General features: G+C 39.6%; 1 protein-coding gene and 1 long non-coding RNA gene across 6 annotated transcripts in view; one reads left to right on the forward strand and one right to left on the reverse strand.

Annotated features, from left to right (window-relative positions):
* The window catches only part of LOC148001262 (uncharacterized), a 206,613-nt gene that overhangs the window by 48,815 nt on the left and 138,405 nt on the right, over positions 1-19,393 (forward strand). The gene's annotated exons all lie outside the window — the stretch shown is intronic.
* Positions 3,550-16,301, reverse strand: Ambn (ameloblastin). 2 transcript variants are annotated; one of them, XM_087582358.1, is made up of 11 exons: positions 16,187-16,301; positions 15,378-15,446; positions 12,900-12,965; positions 11,516-11,563; positions 10,698-10,808; positions 8,906-9,100; positions 7,900-7,938; positions 7,592-7,651; positions 7,448-7,492; positions 7,013-7,057; positions 3,550-4,692 (listed from the first exon to the last, which is right to left on the reverse strand). In XM_087582358.1, the coding sequence occupies exons 1-11, from the start codon at positions 16,199-16,201 to the stop codon at positions 4,162-4,164; spliced, it is 1,224 nt and encodes a 407-aa protein (XP_087438484.1). In that variant the 5' UTR covers positions 16,202-16,301; the 3' UTR covers positions 3,550-4,161.

Genomic DNA, 19,393 nt, shown 5'->3' on the forward strand with positions numbered 1-19,393 from the left:
CTTTTTTTTTCGGAGCTGGGGACCGAACCCAGGGCCTTGCGCTTCCTAGGTAAGCGCTCTACCACTGAGCTAAATCCCCAGCCCCTAGGCTGTTGTTAATGAAGAGAGATATCTAGACTTCAGGCTTATGGGGGACTATGATGTAGTGGTTTATGATCTGAAAATCAGTGGTAGTTTATTAATCGATGCTTCTAGAAATCAGATGAGCAATGAGATTTTTGTTCCAAATGTATCTAACAGCAGGTTCAATGGATCTATCATACAGTTACTTACTCAGTTTCATAGTATATGGTATTAATAGTCACACTTGCTCACGAGCAGTATTCTTCCATTCTTCCTCCACCAGCCATGAACCCTAATGGTATGAACTATTAACTGGAACGAAGCTTCTGGATAGGGGTCCCATCACCTCTGCTTTTAACTAACCTGCTTGAGAATTGTGCAAGAGCACAATGTGTCATGGGGCTTTAAAGTAGACTATTGTGAACCCATTCAACTAGTGATATTAGTTCCATATTCCTTTTCTGGGTGGAACTTGATATGTAATTATTGATCTAGTAAACACTTTCTTTCCATTCCATTCACTTGAAATGTTAGAATCAATTTGCTTTTAAAAAGCAAGAGCAATACTAGTTTGTGATTTACTGTATGACTAGATAAACTGAAGTCTATTATAATACAGACCTGAGAGTCCTTGGTTACTTATATCTTATAAGGCATTGTGACTACCCAGGTCATTGAACCAGTGTCACAGCATTCAATTAACATAAAGTAGCAAGCTTCAGGTGGAACTTAACCCCACATAACCCTGTAGAAGTTTATGGGACAATAACATTTCTAATGATCTTGTCTTCTGAGGCATGTTGGAATAGCTGAGGATGTCAGCAAGCTGCTATTTCTTATGCTACCTACAGGAAGCATAAAAAGTCCAGTAGCACTTGGACTGTGTGTTGAAGGCAGCATAACCACATATTGTGTGTCTCAGAAGGCTAAATAAACATTTGGAGTAGGATATGGCAAAGTAAAGGGTGTCTATAAAGTAAGCTCTATTATCATATGGATATTAGGACACAGAAAGCATCAGTATGTTAGTAGCATCTGCAGCATTATGTGATCTATGGCCAGCGCTGGCACGAAGATAACAGCATGTACGTGAGGTGCTTCCTTGTGAAAATAATTCCTGGTATGCCAGAGACGAAGTGCTTTTCTGCAGGTGGTAAAGTGATTGTGTCATTTGGGTTCCTTGACCATGTGGTGTATGTATCCATTGAACTATAATAACAGCCAAAGTGAGAAATATGGCAGCAGGTCGAGAGGACACAAATTACAGAAGCAAGAGACTTAGGTTTCCACATTCTTGCTCCCTCCCCTTTTTTAACCTTGAGAGCTTTCTATCCGTTTATAGATCTGTCATCACAAGGGGTGCCATGTCAGAGTAGCCATAGTCTGGGCTCACTGTAGGCAGTACTAGTTTACACCTGCTGTCTCATGAAAGCATCAGTGACTCCCTTCACTGTGAAATGTATCCTATTTCAGGGCCATCAATTGTGTGGCTACTCTGTCTGTGAGCAGCTTATGCGGAGGCCAGTGTGTTGATGGATTTTTGTATGATGTTTGGTGTCCGCTAGAAGCAGTCAGGGAGCTGTACTCATTTAAATGATGTGTCTGGTTGTCTGTTTTGTGTGGCAAGGGAGACAGTCTGAGTCGGGATTATTTTTATCCTGGAAATTTCAGATTTGTCTCCTGGTCAGGATTTTGAAAAGAATAAAATTGAAAGATTAGAGGTGAGGTGAGTCTAGAAGAAAGGTTGGTGGTAGACCTGTCAGGATGGGATACAGTGTGAAGACATCTTTTTATCACATAAATGCCTCGTAGAGAGAAAACACAATGAAGAAACTTGATAATTAACATGGCTGTTCTTCAAGTGACAGTTGGCCTCTTTTCATGGTATTGTGTTGTTTGTACCTTGTTAGTGTTGGAAATGACTATGTGGAAGTGATAAAGGACAGTCAAGCTCTCAACAACAGATTTTTCTCTCCCAAATTGATTTAGATATTACCACTATTGAGTACCCGGCATACTAATAGCAGAGGTCAACTTTGATCAGATGTTTACAAATGAGAGGTCTCCCAAGTGCTATGAGTTACAAGGAAGGAGCAGAGCTGTGTCCAGTGTGGATGGAAAAGCAAAACTCCATCAGATAACGGGAACAGTTCTAGCCTCTAGATGCTGCCACCGCCATTGTGCTTGACTTCCTGCTATCAAATGGGTCGGTTGGAAAAGCTGAGAAGGGTGTGACTCAGCAATCCATGTGCTTAGCTCGCTCCCCACATTAAGCCTGGGGTGTAGGCAGCTGCACCGATACATGAGTCAAGAGCAGACATAGAAATTATATTTCACACCTGATGTATCATGAATTTTAAGGGATGATGTCAAAAATAGAATTCAGATGTAATTACATGCTTTTTGCTTCTTTTAGAGCCATTGTCTGCAATGGTAAGTCTCAGTGAGTGTCTGCTAGTCACCATGGAAGTCACTCTCCATCCCTTCTTTCTTTACCAGTCACTGAGAAGGAAGACTTTCCTGCCCTAGTGTATGAGGCTTGGGAGGACAGAGCGCGCCTGGAGAGGGAGCGGCAGTATTTGTTGCAGCATGCTCCCTACCATTCCTGAACGTTCTGGGCTGGGAAGCATCTCAGACTCTTTTTTCTTCCATCATAATCTGATCAGCGGATCGGGCAGAGTTCAATTTTTTTGGAGTCTAGAACCTGGGCTGGGAAACTTAGGAGAAGTGGAAAGACAGGAGCAGGGGGCTCATTTTCAATGTTGTCCAAAACTGGGTTCCCAATCTCTTATTTTAGGCAGAGTGCTCTGATGTGTACACAGCTCGTCCCTGGTAGTAAGCATTCATGGTTTCCTACATCCCACTTTCCCATGTTATGATTTAGACATGACTCTTGTGTTTTTTCCTCTTGGAGGCCTCATTGTGCAAACCTTTATGCTACTAAGGAAACAGGTCTGGTCCTTTGTTGTTTGTCTAATGTCACTTAGGTTGGATAAGAAGCCTTATTCTCTCTAATTTAAAAACTAACACTTATTTTGTGTGCATTTGTGTACATGTGCTGTAGAACGCATGGCAGTCAGGTTTGCTTTCGGGAGTCTTCTTGCTTAGGTGAGTCCCTGGGGATCAGGCTCTTCACCAGCCCTGGTGATAAGTGTCTGTGCTGGATGAGCCATCGGGCTGGCCCTCAGAAGCATCTTCTCCATCTTCTCCATGGAACCAGGGCTTGGTCTTTGCATGGAACTTGGTAATGTGCAGTAGGCCTGAGTATATTTTTATTTTTTTGCAGTATTGTGAGATAATGTATGTACAGTAACTGAACTTGCCTTAGACTGTTTTGTTATTACTGTTCTACCTATCAGTGTGTACATTCTAATTTTCGAAGGATGGGACCATAAACTTGATACCTTGCACAGTGCTTAGGACTTATGTAGATCTTCAGAGAACTTTGGATAAAAATAAATCAATTAATGAATAGCAAACAAAGGATGAGTATGCTTTTCTTTACTATTTAAATACATATAAATAATAAGCATACAATTCCTGACATTTTCAGTGAGAAAAATTCTTTATTTAAAACAGGCCAATTGCCTTTTCTTTTCCTAGATTAAATAAAATATTCTATAAATAAGAATTTTAAATCCAATATATGATACCCAGTAATAGCAGTCAGGATTCTCCACCAATCACCATTTAATACGGTTTAAATGAAATACTTTGGAATTCTGAAACTAAGTGCTTTTGCGTAGAGAAAGAAGCGGTGTCACATTTCCTGGGCATAATAATGTCATGTAGTAAGAGGAATTTTATGATGCCTAAGACAGCTACATGCTAGATCACCAAGTGCTGACACTCAGACTTGCTCTGACATCATCGATAGTATTTCTAAGTCACGGAGACAGTTGATACGTTTTATTTCGATAAGAATGGAAGCAAGAAGGGACCTACACTATTTCTAGGCACTTGTATTTATTAATACATGCTTAGTGCTCTTAATACCTTCGCTGTGGAAGGGTAGCAAGTGTTTTAGCAATAAGGTACGCTATGGGGACAAAGCTGAAAAGCTTGTGCATACATGAAGTAGCTGCTATGTCAAGGTTGTCAGGGCTCTTGGAAACGCCATGCATTGTGCACCTGGGGCTGGTGCACTTTGTTTCCAGGCATCGGTGGCTGCTGAGTGTCTGGGGACATGGTGATATCCATGGTTGCTTCTCCATCCCCCAAGGGTGTGGTAACATCAGCACCATAGGTTTCATAAACTTCTGCTAATTCAGGGGTGATCAGTGGGTCTGCAGCTGCAGGGGTGACTCCGAGGAGTCTTTGCCCTGCAGGACCCCTTGCCATGTTGGGGATGTGGTCATTGGGGAAAGCAAGAAGTCCTGCATGGGCCCCGGGGGCCATCTGTGAAAGGAGAGCCGGGTTTTCGCCCTTGTCTGGGCTGGCCTCTTGCAGTGGAGAGCCTTCTGGACCCTCTCCTTTCTCAGGGCCTTTAGTTACAGACACTGGAGAATCTACTTCCACAGTAAAGTCTCCTCCCTTGGGTGAATTCTGATTCAGTCCCCTAAGGGTTTGCCTGAAGCCTCCATATCCTGGGAACAGAGTTCCGTAGGCCATGGGACTTCCTCTTTCTCCCTGGAAAACAAACATGTGGCATAATTACTGTGTGCTATTCACTCCATACAATCGTACATGATTACATTCTCTGAGAAGCTATGAATGTTAACACCACAGTGAGTTAGCTGGCTGCTCTGTAGAACCAGCTTTGAAATTAGGGGCAAGAATTCTTCTCTTATCTGGGTAGGGGAAGGCCTCTTCCAGGAAAGGCGGGTCTCTACTACTACTCTGCCATAGCAGTAAGCAGTTGAAAAGGGCTCCACCATCATGAAACAAAATATGAGATCCATTATGCCCCGGTTGAGGAGGAATGTTCTGGGGGATCTTGCCATGACATTTTTTACTATCCCTTAAATATAGCTCTATGTATGAGTTTTAACTCTTCCCCTCCACCTATTTTTTTCTCTCTCCCTCTCTGTCTCCTCCTCTTCCCCATTTCCCTCCCCCTTCTCCCTAAACCCTTCCTTTCCTTTCCTTTCCTTTCCTTTCCTTTCCTTTCCTTTCCTTTCCTTTCCTTTCCTTTCCTTTCCTTTCCTTCCCTTCCCTTCCCTTCCCTTCCCTTCCCTTCCCTTCCCTCCCCTCCCCTCCCCTCCCCTCCCCTCCCCTCCCCTCCCCTCCCCTCCCCTCCCCTCTCCTCTCCTCTCCTCTCCTCTCCTCTCCTCTCCTCTCCTTTCCTTTCCTTTCTCTCTTCATTTCCTCTCCTCTCCCTTACTCCTGCCTGTGTTTCTTACTCCCTCTTCCCTCTCTTCCTCTCCTTTCCTCCTTTTCTCTTCTTCTCCCTTCTTTCTTTTCTCTCCTCCCCTTCCTCCCCTTTCTCTCCTCTTTCCAGTTCCTCCCTCCTCTCCCCCTCCCCTTCACTCTCCTCCAATCTCCCTCTTCTTTCTTTTTTTTAAAAACAAAGTATAAGAAAAAGATAAATTTCTCTGGAGGACGCCCTCCGCCCCCCCCCCATGTACACATAGAATTCTAAAACAACGTAAATGTTGCTGCCATGACTGTGGGAGCCATAATCTAGGACTATTTACGCTTGGGCAGAGCTGTGGGTTTTCTCATTGTTTTGACTTATTTTAAATCTCACTTCTAATTCTTCCATTACATTTATTGTGCTTTTCATAAAAATTACAAAATCTCTTGAGAAGGAGACAAAAAATATACTAAGATTAACTAAGAGGGTAATTAGTATTTATCTTGAATATTTAATTTCAGCAAGTTGTGTTAATATTGTACATATAAAATACTCTTCGCCCACTCCTCCTGGCTTTTTCCCTAGGCCTCAGCTTTGATGCCATCCCTAGAAATGGCTCTGTGAGCTTCTGAATTGGGTTATCCTACTTTCTTCTTCTTTCGTTCTAATACCATGGTCATTACCCTCACCCTCTCAGAACGGGACATTATTCACCAGGAACCTACTTTCCAACTTAGTGGTCACTGAGGCCCACAGCATGCTGTGTGTGTCTGGCACACAGAAGGCACTAACATGTGTGACATGTCACTCTCCTTTCAGTGGTAACATGTGTATACATGTATTAATTCAGGAGGCTATGGCGTCGTTGGCAATGAGTTGTTGATTGATAAGGTTTTGCTTACATTTTACACACTTACAGATGTAACTAGTAGACATTTCTGGGAGAAAAGGTCAAGTTATGTGAGCTTATTGATCTTGGAAAATTTTAATATACATAAACAATAACAAAACAGTAGGCTGTTATTGACTTAAAATAAAATATTCTTATTGTTCTAAAATGCTCTATAATAATTAAAATTGAAATTCAAAATTTCCCTTTTTGTTCTTTTAATTTTAAAAGGCTGAATTACTTTGGATGACTTTTGAGCTTTTTTGGGGTGGGGAAAGCTAAATAATCCTAAAAGGTATGAGATGTCTGTATGAACCACACATCTTTTTTACTTTGAAGGACTTGCTGTTCACCATGCTGACCCCTCTTTGAGGAGAGGTGACCTTGCTCTTCACATCCCAGGAGTGGAACAAAAATCCTGGGCTCAAAAATGGCCACCACTCAGGAACAAATGATTAGAAAATGTGATGAAAAAGCAATTATTTTTGAGTCAGATTCTCATGAAGTCAAAGCTGGCCTTGACCTCTTCTTGATCTTCCTGTCTCCACCTCCTGAGGTTTGGGATTCTGTGCATCATCACAGTTATCAGTCCTGAAGTGTTTTAACTCCTTTGAAACTGCTTTGGAATTGAGCTGTCAGTTTTGAAGTAGAGCAATTGAGGTCTACTAATCCTTAGGTTCCTCATGGCCATTGCCTCCTGCAGACAAGAGTCTTAGCTGTTCTCCCTGGAATTGTTTTAAGAAGGGTCAGCAGGTAGTACTCACAGGCATTTCTTCTGAACTCATGAAGCCGATTCTGGCAGGAGCATTCTGTTCAAAAGAAACAGTGCGTCACTATATGACCTCTCAGCCATCGGTGCCTTTTTTTTATCTACTCAAGACAACATCAAAAGTCACTTTGTGTTCCCTTAAGACTCAACAGTGCTGTGTCCAGAGGCAGAGTACAGAGCTGACTGATTATTGAGTAAATAGGGCCAATTTAACTGATTTAAAATTAACCTTTTCTTTACTGCAATCATGTGTGTGTGTGTCTAAAATTATGCAAATAGAAAAGTGTGCCACTTTACTATTTAAATCGCAACTGTAGGTATTTAGGAAATATATATTTGGAGTGTCTTGTGTTACATATGGATTCTATAATTCTTAGCCCTCAAGATGATAATGATTTCTGACTGCTGTTTTTACAGAATATGGACTTACCAATTGGTTTGCTCCATAAGACATGTAAAACATTCCTGGGTAAAACTGAGCAGAACAAAATAGTTATAAAAGGTGAAGCTCCCCAAGATGAACCTTTTAAGTAAGTTTTAGGCACAGATGTGGAAGTGGAAAGCAGGCACTTACAGTGGGTACTTTGTTGTGTGCCATTGGTCCCCGAGACAGCGAATGGGCGATCTGGAACACCTTTAAGGGGTGGGAAGCAGAAGACGCAGTCAACACTGGCAAACCTCTGCTGAGGGACGTTAAGAGCTCCAGAAGCACATTGTTTTGATTGATTAGTGTGAAAACTTAGTACTTAATATTTATAAAAAGAAACTCAGAAATACTCTACACCTATAGGTAAATGAGAAAAGGAGAAAATTCATTCAAACTCTTTGAAATACAGGCATACATTTTCTCCAAGAAAGAACCTTATTGAAATCTGTACTTACTGTTGGGAATTGTGGATCGGCAAAATCCATTATTGGTACCTGTGCCATGAGGAAATATTAAAACTGTCACTCAAAACACACAAACTGAGTATACCTCTTGTTTGTGATTATAATAGAGCAGTTTAAGATGTCCCTCTGCCCTATCTCTAAGTCTCGGGATAATCTATGCTTCGACAGCTGTCTTGTAGTGACATGGCTCAAGTGAACTGACAGGGAGATGGGGAATGTCTGTCCTGGGTTTGCTCTACATTGTAGAGTCAGTGATAGTGAGGTTTGGAGTTGGCACATACTTGAGTGGTTTCAATTTTGGCTCTACCATTAGTGTAATCCTTGGAGAATTTTGTAGCCTCTCAAAGTTTAGGTTTATTTAGTCAGGGTTTCTCTGTGTAGTCCTGGTTATCCTGGAACTCAATCTGTGGACAAGGCTAACCTTGAACTCAAAGATCTCCTGTCTTTGCCTCTGGAGTCCTGGGATTAAAGGAGTGGTGTCTTCCTGGGTTTAAAAGGTTCATACGTTCTATTTACAGGCTGTAGGCAGGATGCTATGAGGGAACAGTGAATGCTGCCGCACCGTGTTTAGAGTTACACAGCACCTTACTTTTTCTGTCCATTGCTCTTTTCCTTACACTATTGCAAGGTAATTTTGCATAGCTGCATTTTATCTGCAGAGGACACAATCACTGTATATGCTACTACCAGCCCTGAAAACCCCCAGGTAGCGAACCTGGACTGCTCTGAGCTGTCCTATTCCCAAGGAATGGTCTCAGTAAGCCAAGTTTAGAGATGCAGATCTTTTGGAATCTGCCATCTCTGATCACAAAAGATTAGATATGAATATTTATGTCTCATAAAAGAATATTAATAAAGTGTTCATTTTTTAGCATGTTAGGCCTAAGAGATGTGATTATTTAAATACGTCCTGCCAGTTGTTTTTTCTTTCATTGCGTTAGTGGGTGATTCTGAACTGACTTTAAAGATGTACCTCACATGGGCTTCAAAGAATTACCTCGGGTGTTGGTGGGTTCTCTGATGGCGCCACCTGTGGCTCATCTGGTGCTATCAGCTCTCCTTCCTGCAAGGGCAGCTGTCCAGGGTGCATTGGAGGATGAGGCCCTGGCTTCTGGGGTGTGACCTGGACACCGGTTGCAGCAGTGGGCTGGAGGAAGGGTTTCAGTCCTGGCTGGTGAGGCTGCAAGGATGGCTGTGATGGGAGAGGTGGGGGATGCACAGGCAAAGAATATTCATACTGTAGAGAAATTTGAAAAGAATGTCAGAAAGAGACGGTTCATTGAACCATGGTGCCTAGAATTTTCACAGCCAAGTACTTGGAGGCTTGCTGTTTGGAAAGGAGTAGTCTTGAAGCAGAGTTTACACAGGAGCAGAGGCCATACTTCAGAGGAAGTACTTAGGAGAGTTTTAAACATACTTACCCTTCTACCTTTGTTGGGACCATTGTTTCTTGGGGTGCACTCTCTCGTGGAGTGACTCATCCCCTTTGGGTAACCCCCATTACCTGTATGTATCTTTATTTCACCACGTTCTTGCTGGATTATAGGAATTTGTCAATCAGAGAGGAGGTACTTAGTCTTGCTGGGACTATATGTCCCAGGGTGGGGTGGTATCCAAGGGGGGTTCCCCTTTTCTGAGAAGGGGGTAATGGTGGGAGGGATTTTTAAGGGCGTTACTGGGAACAGAGGATGTAGGGGACATGGTGATTAGGATGTAATGTGGGTAAGAAAATAAATTACAAGCCAAAATAAAAGATATTGTCAAAAAACGTCCTAAGTCAACTGACAGAGAACAATCTCTCTTTTATCTTCATACCTTGATACCTCACAGATTAATATTGCTACTAATAAGCACTTGTTGTATGATGGATATTCACTATATTTTGTGATTTAATAAAAAGATAGCTAAAATGTTTAATGTTTCATCATAAATATGCTTTGGAAGCAATCAAGTGAAAGGAATAACTACTCCTAACATAATTCATATGGTCAGTTTGGCCTTGTAGATAATACTGTTATACAATGTAGAATTAAGACTAACTGTTAAACTGTTGTGGGTTGTTTTTAAATAAATTACTTGTGATTGGCTGCATACTATCTGTAGGTTAATTGTATACTCCTGGAACTGGTATAGAAGCCTCATATTAACTTGGCTCTGTTTTTCATGTTCAGCCATTGCCCATGTGTCAGCTCCTATAGCGTCCATTACTTCTACCTCACACCTTGAAATATGTCCCATCAGAGTGGAAATTTCATGAGCTTTTGAGCCATTCTAACATGTCCTTATTTTCACCTCCAAACCACAGTTTAGATAATATGCTTAGTAGGAAACTACTTAATAATAGTTGACAGATTAATATATTTATTGTTTCCTGTTGGGCTCATGGTGTTTTCAGTCTAGATGATTATTGTCATTTGAAATTACTCTTTTTTTTTCTTTTCTACCACTGAACTAAATCCCCAACCCCTGAAATTACTCTTTAGGTAATTATTTAGGAAACTTTTTTTAAAATGAAAGTAATCCAGTGTCTAGTCTGTTTTGATTTTTGAGGTTGTTCATTGTGATTCCTGATATTTTTATTGTCTCTTATTTCAGAGGCTTTTTGAAATGAATGTGCAAATTCAAAATAAAAATATTCCCTATATAACAGGAGTTATAGGAGTTGATTTGTTTGGTATTAGGGGAAATTTTGGCCAATTATTAATTTGTACTTGCTGGTATTTTAAGAACAAGAGTAGGAAAAGATCTTGAACCTTGAGTTTGAACACATGGAATTGTGATTAGCTTACCTGTTGGGTTTCATGTTCCCTTGGTCCTATCCATGGGAAAGAATTATGCGGTGGGAGGAGTCCATGCAACCATAAACTATTAAGTGCTTTTCCAAAGCCAAGTCTAGAATACTGGCAGAGAGAAAGAAAGCATACATATGTTTCAGGATCATAAGACAGCAGCCAAAAGCAAACATCATGCTGGTTTATGTAGAATGGGTAAGCCAGTTCTCTTTTCCAACGCAATTAAATTATGTTCTGGGGGTGCCACAATATACTATGAAGTTGTTTGTGATTTAGCACTCTAGGAATTTCTGTTTGGAGCCATTTAACAAAATTATTAGTGTAGTAAAGGATTTTGTTTTTGTAAGGAAACTCAATGCATATATTTTGATGGCTTATTTTGTTGGTGTTTTGAGATAGGGTTATTCTACATGTCCCTAGCTTAGCCTGGAATTTGAATTCTTTGTACTTCAGCTTCTGAGTACTGGATACATTGTTTCTACTTTCACCTGCCACCACATTTTAATATTACCAAAATGTGTCTTTTGAGGCTCACTATGTAGCCCAGGCTGGCTCTGAACACACACTATTCTTCCTGCCTGCTCTCCTCGGGACTGGGGTTATAAGAGGGGCTCATGCTTGACTGTCACCATCACACTTTATTTTGTTTAAGGCTTTCTTAATCACTCAGATCTTCTCTCAGTGTTTCTGTATTTACCCATTAATAAGTAAATGCTAGAAATTACTGTACTGTTGCTCTCATAACTCCAACCTATGAATATTATAATAAATATTTAAAACATTTTATGAAGATCTCATTCATCTCCTATAGTTACCTGAGAAAGTGCGTTGAGCCCCTGCAAGCTTCCCAACTGTCTCATTGTCTATAAAAAAAAAGTGGGTTAATGTTCTAACATATGTTAGATGTATGTTTGACACAACTGAGTTCTATGGACATTTAATAACAATACAAATCTTGGGGCAAGTCAACTTGAATAGAGCTAAAGTAGACACAAATTATTGCTGAAAGAAAGTAATGTAAAATGTATTTTTGCTACTAATGTGGTCTGAAAACAGTAGGCTTGCTTTTGCCATTGATTAGATGGGAAAATCTGGTATCACATTGAGACATAGGAAAATAGCTCATTCAAATCCAGTAGGCAGACAGTTGTGAGAATGTTGCTTTATCAGCCCCTTCTTTTCCCCCTCACTTAAATTATTTTTTTTACAAATTCAGACTGAAAAAGAATTCAGAAAAACAGACAATATGAATAAACCCTTATTTCTTTTCCCCCCATCCCAAGAGGACCTCAATATGATAGGTATTAAACACTATGAGAAGTGGTATTCAGATAGATTGCCAGGAATGCCACTGTTTCTATAGAAAATAAGTTCCTTCCTTCCTTCCTTCCTTCCTTCCTTCCTTCCTTCCTTCCTTCCTTCCTTCCTTTCTGCCTTCCTGCCTTCCAGCCTTCCTTCTGAGATGGGAAAAGATTGTTGCTTGTATTGAATTTGAGCTAAAAGCTGAGAGAGAAAACCCCTAAATGAAGTTTGTCTGGCCCACATATGTACTGATTGTACTCAGATGAAATCTTGCCTGACCTATGAGAAACTGTGATATTTATCTGTGTTTCCATTAGCTTCTTCATTATAAAAATCTTCCTATTTACTGTGGTTTTCTAAATAAAAATGCATTATTTATAGGATCTTCAGTAAAACAAATGCAGCCTGTACAGGAGCAATATAAAATAATATTAATTCTATGAATAGGACTTTTGTTTTAATCAGCTAAAGTTTGTTTGTGTCATGAGAACTTTATTATCTAAGATAAAAGCCACATAACTAAATATAGGCTGTTTCCAACCACAGAATAATGGGTTTCAACACAGACAATAGTTTATTAATGCATATATATTATTAATTGTAACACTTAATTTGATTAACAGATGAATGACCTAAAACTTAAAATAACTCTGTGTTCGAAAATGAAGTAGAATTATAAGATAAAGTTGTAGTGAATGTCATTAACATATTTAGAATTCCTCAGAATGATAGCCAAATATTTCTGGAATAGGAAGACTGAGAAACAAAACATCATACTTATCTACAATCAGGAACATGCTAGTATAGAAATAGAAATCACACACACACACACACACACACACACACACACACACACACACACACACACACACACACGGAGGCTCTGATGATACATACCTCAAGGCTCAAACTAGCCATGCCAGGAGGTGCCATGCCTTGAGCCCCAGGTTGTTGAGGAAATGCCTAAATAGAAATATGAATGATCTTGAGTTCTTAGTTGAGAAACTTCTCTAAATATGTTTGTAGTAGGAGATCTCTGCAGAATGAAATATCCAGTGGAGAGGCTGTCTGTCATATAGGTTTATTACTCAGATGGCTTGACTTTTCAGATAGAAAGAAGAACTAACATTATCTGGAGGAATTATTATACTTAGTGATTTTGCTCTCACATTGGCTTTCCTGTGTATGTTTATCTTAACAGTATGGTGCTTTAAATGGCAACAGATTCACAATGAGAAGCTAAGTAAGGGAGGAAAACACAAGATGTTTATAGTCATAAATATGATCACATGTAGAAATAAAGGAGACAAGTATGAGCTGAATTTCCTTGGGCCTTTTATAAGTGAGTGTGCTTTTGGTTATGGGATATTAATAAATGAGGTTATTCATTGAGGAAAAAATCATATCCAGAACCTATCTTGCCTCCCATTCAAAAGGTTTTAGCAAGTCCTGTGTGCTGTTATTTTAAGGATTGTTTTATGTTTAAGCTTTTAGATTTCTGTTTAATTTCTTAGATCATGGGTTGGACATATGGCACATTGTTAAGAGCAACTGTTGTTCTTTCAGAGGACCTGGGTTTGGTTCCTAACATCCATGGTAAGTGGCTCATAACCATCTGTAATGTCAGTTCCAGGGGAGTTATCAACTCTGACATCTAAACAATGACTAAAGATGCCTCTGACATCTTTAGTGACCTGCACACATATATGCATAAATAAAAATAATAAAATCATATATTTAAACTGTTGAGATCATACAATGGCTATTTTTCCTTAAATAAAAAATATTCTTGTACTAAGTAAAATGCTATTGTGAAGCATAAACATATTTACAAATAGCTTTTCAAAAATATAAAATACTTCTCTGCCTAAACGTCTTTAATTTTTCATATGTTAATCAGCGCAAATACCAGTGTCTGAGGGTGGGTAGAGACTGGAAGAATAGAATTAGGGAAATTAGATTTTTACATTTAAAGTAAAAAATGTACTCATTTATTTTAAATAAGGCTTTGGTAATTAGCTCAGGCTAGGTTTGAACTTGTTATGTAGCCAAGGCTGGCTTCTAATTCACAATATTTCCAGCTTCCCAAGTACCGGATCAATTACTCTACCTACCAGAAAATTGGATTGTGAGAATTCTCTGATTTCATGGATATGCTTATTTATGTAGTGTTAGTATGTAACGTTTTATTTCATTTATACTACAAGTACCTGTCTGTCCATCCATCCATCCCTCAAGTATGGAGCACTGGGACCGTTATCCTTCAGGAGTAAGAGGCTGAGGAATTCTACCCTGTACTTTTTTTTTAACTCTTAATTTTTTATGCAAATACAACTCCACTTTCTGAATTATGGTGCAAATTTTTCTAAACACTTCATTATGGATATGTGTTGAAGGAAATGCACTAAAAATGTGCTGCAGACACCTCTGGTAGAGAAAAAGAAGAGTTGTGTAGCCTAGCAGAGTGACCATGTGCTTGTGTGCATGCATGCCAGGGTGTGTAACAGGAGGATGTTCAGATTTCCAGGGTATTATGAGAGCACAGCCTCCTTGACCTTTGTAAGTGCCCAAATTCCACATTTTGGAGAGCTCTCACTATAGGGCAAGGTAGTCTGCTTTCTACCTGCTCCAAACTACCAGTTAAAGAGGAATATTATTTACACGGATGTGAATAAACAGAGGATGGATTCTCTATGGGGAATTAAAAGCAGAAACACCGGATCTGACTGGTAATCTCTTAGGAAACGTGATTTTCCCATTGCTCAGGGTGACTGTAAATTACTAACGTGTGGCTCACTGTATATTGAAAGAGTGCCAATGGTTTAGATTGGTGATTGATAACTGAAGTGGATCACAGTCTCAGTTATCATCCAAAGGCAAGTTAGGGAGCCAACCTCCATTTTTCTTTCATTTAAAAATTCCTGTTGGGTGGTAGAACAGCTAAATGAGTAAGCTAATTACTAGCTTTAACTGGAACTACATGTTTTAGTTTTATAACCACGTGATCATGTTGCTAAAATAAAGAGACAGATACTTTTCCCCCTAAGAGATATTTTCCCTTTTCATTTCAATTTTACAGTGCTAGCAAGGAATTGATGATAAAACATAGTGAGAATTAGGATGCTGTAGTCTTTTAGCTGTTCAAATAGTGACACGAGACATAAAGTTTGCCTTTGAAATATTCTAAAATATGGTTTGGAGTTGAAAAAATTATATTTACATATTGCCTTTAGATGGTAAGGCTGACAGTGGCCACTGTGACCTTTGATTCACTGGGAGCTACAAATGGAGAGTCCACGCCTGATGTGTCAGACAGTGTCCCTGGGTTTGCTTGGGTCAGATGCAGGAGCCCGAGAGATCCCTGGGTGGACTTACCGGCACGGCGAGGCTCATTTTCACTAGGGACAGGAACAGGAGCAGGCCCTTCATTTTGAAAAGTGGAATCTAAAACACAGTTGAGTTGGAAAATTACTTCAGGCAAAATTGCATTAATCATGGCCAAAGTACATTTCTAAGAGTGAGTGTCTGTTCTTCCAAAGTCAGGTTAAAAACCTCAGAAATGCAGACACTAAATGCTGCTCAACCAGTGCCTCCCAGGATGGAGTGCCGAGCAGCCAGCCTCGTGTCTGAGTACTCACTTTGATGAAGCTGCGATCTGAACGAATGTTTAGGAACAACCTCCAGGAATATTCCTTAAACGCTATGCTTCACTTCATAAAATGTGTCCTGCAACCACCATTCACAGAATTGTTTTCTTGGTTTAAACTCTGATAGAATTTGAAATATAACCTATGATTGGGTCATAATGCAGAACCATGTCAAATCTTACAGACTTCAAGTTAAAGTTGAGTACATTTATCTGCTTGGATAGTGGTTTTCCTTCCTAAAAATGAATACTCTTGAGATGCATTTTCTAAGTTCATTCTCACATGAAGGCAGATCTGATCAGCAGGAGTGCTTATCCTCTGTACTTCTGTAAATTAGGCACCGTCACTAACAGTCACAAAATAATTCTAAAAAGTTGAACACGTAAGTTTATTTTCTTAGCTGAATGTACTGTATTTTCTGGAATACTCTAATGGTTGAAATAAGCTGTTATTTAGCATCTTCTTTGTAAAGGTTATCTGGAGATAGGAAAAGAGAGTTTACAGCAAACACATGGAAATGATAAAATCACATTTTACCTTAGATGCTGACATTCACTGTGCTCCCAGGCCTGATGATGCCAATCAAAACAGTTCTAAGAAAAGAAGATTAATTTTTTTCTGGACTGTTCCTGGGGCTCTCTCTGTATCTCTCATTCTGGAAAGATCAGAAACCTTTATTTAAAGCGCCAATCCACCAATCAAAGTGAAGCAAATGCAGGAAAAAAAAACTGTGCTCCTGCAATTAGCCCACACCCTTGTATTGCATGTGAGGACAGTGGGCCTGCAGGCTCTCATTATTTCAAATTGTAACCCAGCCCCTGTATTTATTCAGAGAGCTGATTGCGGGGAAGACAGTACGGGGATAATCGACATGGGTTTTGAAGACAATCATCTGGGTGAGCGTTGGGAAATATATGTAAAAGGTAGAAAACAAGCCATTATCTGTTTTGTGCAAATGCTTATCTACAGATAAAGCTAGTGACCCAATGCCAGCACTCTCAGGATTTTGACCCTCATGTTTATTGTAGTAAAAGAAATCTTCCACCCCACCCCACCCTACCCCACCAACACGCATATACCCCAAAGTGAAACACCAAATTACCTCTAGGGCTTGAAAGGGAATATGAAAATGGAGATCAGATGATGAAGATTTTGTGGCCCTTTTCTTTCCTTTCTGAATTTCCTAGGTATTTTCATCTAAGGATAATTGTCTAGAGATAACCGAATTAAAAAGTAAGAAATTTAAGTTGGCTTCTCTGCAAGAATGACAGAAAATCTTTGGTGCCTGTTCTTTGTGGGGAGAGGAAAATAATTTAGAATATTCTATTGGAACCAAACAAATCTAAGATCACACAACTCTACCTGTACCATTTAGACACTTGGTTACCAGGCATCAGTATCAAGCCACATTAATAAGGTATCTTTGGGCCGTTTAAAAAATACACACCAGTGTGGCGGGGCTTTGCTCCATGAGGAGATGAGAATGTATGGATACAGATAGAGTACCGGCTGCCCTCTGTGTCTGTCCCAGGGTATGATTTTGTACATGGATAGCCATTTACGACCAGTTTCTGAAGAAGGGATGACTCAGTAGACTCTTCTGGAAAGTAGAGATTGCACCAATTATAGGGAACATTGAGGAAGCTGGTATTTTGGGAGAAAGACATCTTCATACCCAACTGAAGACCTAATAGCTTCAAATAATGTTATTTAAGAAGCTTAATACTGCTCCGTGAAGACATAGGTTGTTAAGCAGAAATCTCAGTGCTTGGCATGGGCTACCTCCTTATGAGAGACTCCAGAGCCTGCAATATCTTAGCCTACTGCCAGCATTCCTAGTTATCCATCATAGATACCAGGATCAAATTGTTGAAGACACTACCACTTACTTTGGTTGTAGGACCCAGAGAGTTTAATTTCAAGCTGACTAGGAATCTTCCTCTCTGTTGTCAAACTTTTGTAGTGCTAAAAAGTGGTATTCAGACCTCTGTATAAAAAACAAAAACCAAATAAACTCCACCACCACCACCACCACCACCACCACCACCACCACCACCACCACCACCACCACCACCACCACCAAACCACTGATGATCTTACCCAGCATAGGACCCCAACTTGTTACAATACTGACTTGTAACAAGATGCTCTCACCAGTGCAATAGTGGCATGACTGCACTGGGACAACCACTGGATTGTGACTACATTTGATGCCTTGTCAGTCGGGGACAGGTCTGTAAACCTAGTCACTTCATAGCACCTGTGTCCTGCTGTCCTCTTCCCTAGAGTTCCCTCTCCTCCCCAGTGGTTTCCTTCTACATTCCCAACTTCTGTGGTTCTGCCAAAGTATACACTTAAAGACTTGTATCTAGGATTCAAAAGTAAGGGAGAACATGAATCATGTGCCTTTCTGGGTCTAGGCTACTTTACTTAATATAATGTTTTCCTGTTCCATTCGTTTACCTGTGAATTTTATGGTTTGACTTTTCTTTACTGCTGAGTAGAATTCCGTTATATCAGAGCACCACTTTTTACAAGTCATTCACCAGTTGATGGCTATCTAGGCTGCTTCTGTTTCCCAGCTGTTGTGAAAAAGGGGCAAAATGCAGTTATCCCTTAGTAGGATATTGAGTCATTGAGTGTATTCCAGAGCGAGGTGTAGCTGGTCCTATGATCCATTTAAGATTTTTTGAGGATTCTCCACACTGATTTCTATAGTGGCTATCCAGTTTTCAATCTCACCAACAGCGATCAAGGGTTCCCCGTTCATCATATCCTGCCAAGACTAGCTCTTGGTTTTTGCTTTGCTCTCAAAGTAGTTTTAATTTTCATTTCCCTGATTATAAAAGATTCTGAACACATTTTTCTTTTGAGATGGGGGTCTTCTTATGTAGATGAGGCTGGCCTGGAACTCAAAGGTCCACCTGCTTCTGAATTCTGAGGGAGTAGACTTGAAGACATTTAGCCTTTGAATACTTTAAAAGATCTCTCTTCTTTTTTTCTCTTCTTTTTTTTTTAAAACAATTCTTTTTTCAGACCCAATACTCATTTTGTGGGGTCTGAATTTCTCTGGGGTCTGCTCTTTTGTTTTCTCGTTAATCTCTAATTGTATTAGCTGACTTTACTTTTTATTTATCTTAGTTAATTCAGCCAAGAGTTTGTCAACTTCTAAGTTTTTCCAAATAATCAGCTCTTATATTTACTGAATCTTTGTATATTTTGTTTCTATCTTATTAATTTATGCCATGTTTTAAATTATTTCTTCCTATATACTGGATTTGGGTTTAGTTCTTGTTTTCTCCAGATTTCTTTTGCTTTTTTTATTTACAACTTTTTAGATTATCATTATTTATTTATTATTACTATATGTATGGCATACCAGTACTCCCTGAAAACTGTTGTGAAAGAGCTATTTTGTAAAATACTAATAGTATAATAAAATACAGTAATGATGAAAACATAAAAGGGTTTGTAACAATACAAGCAATTAATTTATGTAATTCAACACATCTCAGCATTTTCCCCCTTCAATTCTTGCAACTGTCCTTTCAAGTAAAAACCTAATTACCACATAGAATAATTGCTTAATTCAGTCACAGAGGGCAAATCTGTTCATCATATATTTGTTGGAACCAAAAGCTATTTTTAGCAATGTGCTCTTATTTTTTTTATTGAATTTTTAAATTTACATTTCAAATGTTATCCCCCTTTCTGGTTTCCCCTCTGCAACCTCCCTTTCCCATC

The sequence above is a fragment of the Rattus norvegicus genome, chromosome 14 (assembly GCF_021556685.1).
Source record: "Rattus norvegicus strain SHRSP/BbbUtx chromosome 14, alternate assembly SHRSP_T2T, whole genome shotgun sequence".
Taxonomy (NCBI): domain Eukaryota; kingdom Metazoa; phylum Chordata; class Mammalia; order Rodentia; family Muridae; genus Rattus; species Rattus norvegicus.